Source organism: Cicer arietinum, chromosome 7 (genome assembly GCF_000331145.2).
Source record: "Cicer arietinum cultivar CDC Frontier isolate Library 1 chromosome 7, Cicar.CDCFrontier_v2.0, whole genome shotgun sequence".
In the NCBI taxonomy this organism is placed as follows: Eukaryota; Viridiplantae; Streptophyta; class Magnoliopsida; order Fabales; family Fabaceae; genus Cicer; species Cicer arietinum.
Window position 1 is genome coordinate 53,964,054 of NC_021166.2, and position 3,796 is coordinate 53,967,849.

Consider the following 3,796-nt stretch of genomic DNA (forward strand, 5'->3'; position numbering starts at 1 on the left):
TGCTGTTGCTGGAAGGCAGAGTTCGGAGGATCCTGGTGTTGCTGTTGGAAATTTGGAGGCGGTTGCTGCTGCTGGGAGTATTGAGAGTAATTTTGTTGCTGCTGGAATAGTGGTTGTTGAGGCAAGTATTGAGGCCGAGGCGGGAACTGCTGATGAAACACAGGAGGAAATGAAAATTGTTGTTGTTGAAATTGTTGTTGTTGCTGCTGAAACTGCTGCTGCTGCTCTTGAAACTTTTGTTTCCACTCCTCATTCAATTTATCAATTGCGGCTTGTATCAGCTGTTGTGTCTTTTCTTCTTGCTCCCTTGCCCATTGCTTCTTTAACTGGTCAAGATCATTATCTATCGACGGACGATGAGATCGATCCGTACTAGCATAAGAAGAAGACGTCTCAGTCTGAATATAGCCGGTTGGACCTTTCTTAAAGGTTGATGATAAACTACCGGCACCCAGCACACGCCCTTTGTACTTGCCACCACTGATGTGCATAAAACTTGCGGTCTCATATTGTTTCCGCTGCACTGGACCAGCTCGCTGAGCAGGAGGAAGAGTAGCTTGATGATCATCCCATTCTTTCATGATTTGTTGAAGTTGTTCCTATATTAAAAATAAAAAAATAAAATAGTTAATAATTAATATATAATAATTTATAGGTCTAATTAATATATAACAATTAATATATAATAATTACCTGAATATTTTTTGATAATTCATCAGTATACTCATTTGTTTCAGGATTAACATGAAGATAGCGATGTATCTCAGCCTGAGTGACCTCCCTTCCAAGTTGCTTTTCCTAAAATATTAAATTAATGTCAAGTTTATAAGTTGGTGAAATGTGATGATTAATTGAATATAAATTAATAGATATATATTATAAATAATAATAAATTACCATATAATATTTAATTTCTCCAGCAGACATGGAACCTCCCTTATGAGTACTGGTACCCCTCTCAGATGCTCTATTAGTCTTTGCTTTTTCTCTCTTCTGTTTGTAAGCATCTGTGTTCCATTTCCTCCACAAAGCAGTCCAAACATTTTCACCAATCCAATTAGGCCGTTTTTCCTCCCCCTTATTACGTGCGTAAGCCAACATAGATGAGAGACGCTTTGAAAAGCGATGGTCAAATGAAGCCAAAACTGCGGCATCATGCTCTCTTTTCCAAGTGCATTTGGTCTGTTGTTTGTTGAAATTTAAAAAATATTAAAAATATAATTAGTAATTCAGTAAATTAATCAAATGTATAAATAAATAGTAATTAAATAAATTAATCTAATGACTTACTTTGAAACAATGTAAAAACTGATCAACTTCCCTAATTTGAGGTGTCTTATCCTCTTTTATCTCACCCCAAGACAACCATGGTTTTTTATATTTCTCTTGTATGACTTCAGCAATTGCCTTTGCAGATGATTTAAAAGGAAGATATCTTCAAAGTTTATATGCAAATTAAATATAAAAATAAATTAATAAAATTAATAATGTATTTACATTGCAATAATAATGAAATATTTAATCAATCATAGTTTACATACCCATCTCCTTCTGGAATGATGACAATGCGGTTGTAGCAATCAACACATCCGGGATCCATTATTTCGTCTAAGGTATAAGGCTCTACTGGGACCTCCGGATATAGAGGAATAGCTCCACCACTAGTACCAATGGACGGCATCGGCATGAGAGATGGGTCATTAACAACACGTTTAGCAACTTTTTTCTTACCACGTGATGTTTTGGATATTCCTCGTATTGCCGCCGTTCCTGTTCCTCCCGATCCATCCGAACCTCCTGATCCTCCTGCAGATCCTCCTACTCCCGACACTGAAGCCATGTCTATATATATATATATCCATATCCATACATATATATAATATAATATATGTGTGTATACAATTAACATAAGATTAATTAATAATGAAGTATACATAAATAAATTATAACACTGACATAAATAAAGAAATATATATAAAATATAAAAATATATATATAAGGTGTCGTTCATTTCAATTACAATATATAATATTATAGATATAGAAACACACATATATATATAATTAATTAATTGTCTTCGTCTTCGTCTTCGTCATCATCGTCGTCGTCATTTGATGAGTGAATTAAGTCATTGCCTTCATCATTCTCTAATTCATCTATTTCTTGTTCATCAACTTCTTCTCCAATGTGTGACTCATGACAAAGTTGACTAATAGTCTCATCTCCAATCACATGATCCAAATTTGACATTTCATCCATTTGAAATGCAACTTCTTCATTTTGACCTACTTCAACTTCTTCTATTCCACTCGTTGGTCTTGTTTTGATTGCAGCACACCAACCTTGTTTGCTTCTGACAGTTGATGGATAAGGAACATAATACACTTGTCTTACATTATGGGCCAGGGCAAATGGATCAAACCGTGGATATTTTTTGCTCATACGAATGTCTACAGTATTGGATATCAAATTTATTTTAGTTCCTCTGCTAGATGGATCAAACCACTTACAGTAAAACAACACCACTTTTTTCGCATAATCTAGGAACGTGTAGTCAATTTCGTAAATATGCTCAAACTCCACTATTAATTGTTTCTTTTCCTTCAGTCCAAGATTCAGTGTGAAATTTGTATCCATTGACGTAATAGGTGTGCCATTCTTTGAAACTTCTACTCGGGCCCATAGATAAGTGCCTTAAGTGGATGTTGATAGGAGTTTGTTCTTCGAGATGCACTTGTTGTTGAAACCATAATGGGAAATTTGAATGTATATCATCAGATGATTGTCCCGTATTTAAAAATGCCCTGATCGATGACCATATATATGGTGAATATCAATTTAATCATATAATTAAATATAATTAATATGAAGAGAAATTTGAAACGTACTCAATGTATGGTTTAACTTCAGTGCAGTTAATCAAAACGTGAACATGTGCCGCATTATATACTTTGTCGCTTGGCCAGAAAATCGGAAAATCCCTACCAACATGATGACCAGACAAGCAAAAAACTAATAAAGCATGTGGATGACGTATAACACTATCAGTAGCGTTTCTTCCATTAACTGGTGACAACGTTTCGTTGTTGAAATAATGAGAACAAAAGTGTGTTGTTTCACGGTGAAGGTAAGATGAACAAATTGAGCCCTCAACTCTAGCTTTGTTTTTCACCGACCGTTTTGAATAACCCATGAACCTATAATATACAAAGAGATGTACAATAAGCTCCATGTATATATAAGTTGAAGTATATTGAAAATCAAGTATATGTATATATATATCACCTTTCAAATGGATACATCCATCTATACTGAACTGGTCCACCAAGCCTAGCTTCACTTGCAAGATGCACTGAGAGATGCTCCATGGAATCAAAAAACCCAGGAGGAAATACTTTCTCCAACTTACATAGAATGATCGGAATGTCATTTTCCATCTTGATGAGATCTTTATCAATGAGTGTTGAAGAACACAAATTCTTGAAATATTGACTCACTTCAATAAGTGGGTTCAATACATGTGTCGGTAAAGCACTAAAGGCAATAGGAAGTAAACACTCTAAAAATATATGACAATCATGACTTTTCATCCCATGCATCCTCCCATTTTCCACATCAGCACATCTTGCCAAATTAGAACAATAACCGTCAGGCGTCTTCTCTACTTCATACAAATGAGTATTATTATGTTATAAAATATAATACTATATATTATTGTTGTTATCATTGTCTCTTTTATATTATTTTTATGAAACTACAAATTTTAGTTCACTTGAATTGCAAATATTTTAAAAAA

At 34.3% G+C, this 3,796-nt stretch overlaps 1 protein-coding gene across 1 annotated transcript in view; it reads right to left on the minus strand.

Annotated features, from left to right (window-relative positions):
- The window catches only part of LOC140918856 (uncharacterized), a 14,050-nt gene that overhangs the window by 3,232 nt on the left and 7,022 nt on the right, over positions 1-3,796 (minus strand). The window contains exons 2-3 of the mRNA XM_073363657.1: positions 1,542-1,842; positions 1,291-1,435 (exon numbers count right to left, since the gene is read on the minus strand). Coding sequence (XP_073219758.1) covers positions 1,291-1,435; positions 1,542-1,840 — 444 coding nt within the window. The 5' untranslated portion in view covers positions 1,841-1,842. The remainder of the gene's footprint in view (positions 1-1,290; positions 1,436-1,541; positions 1,843-3,796) is intronic.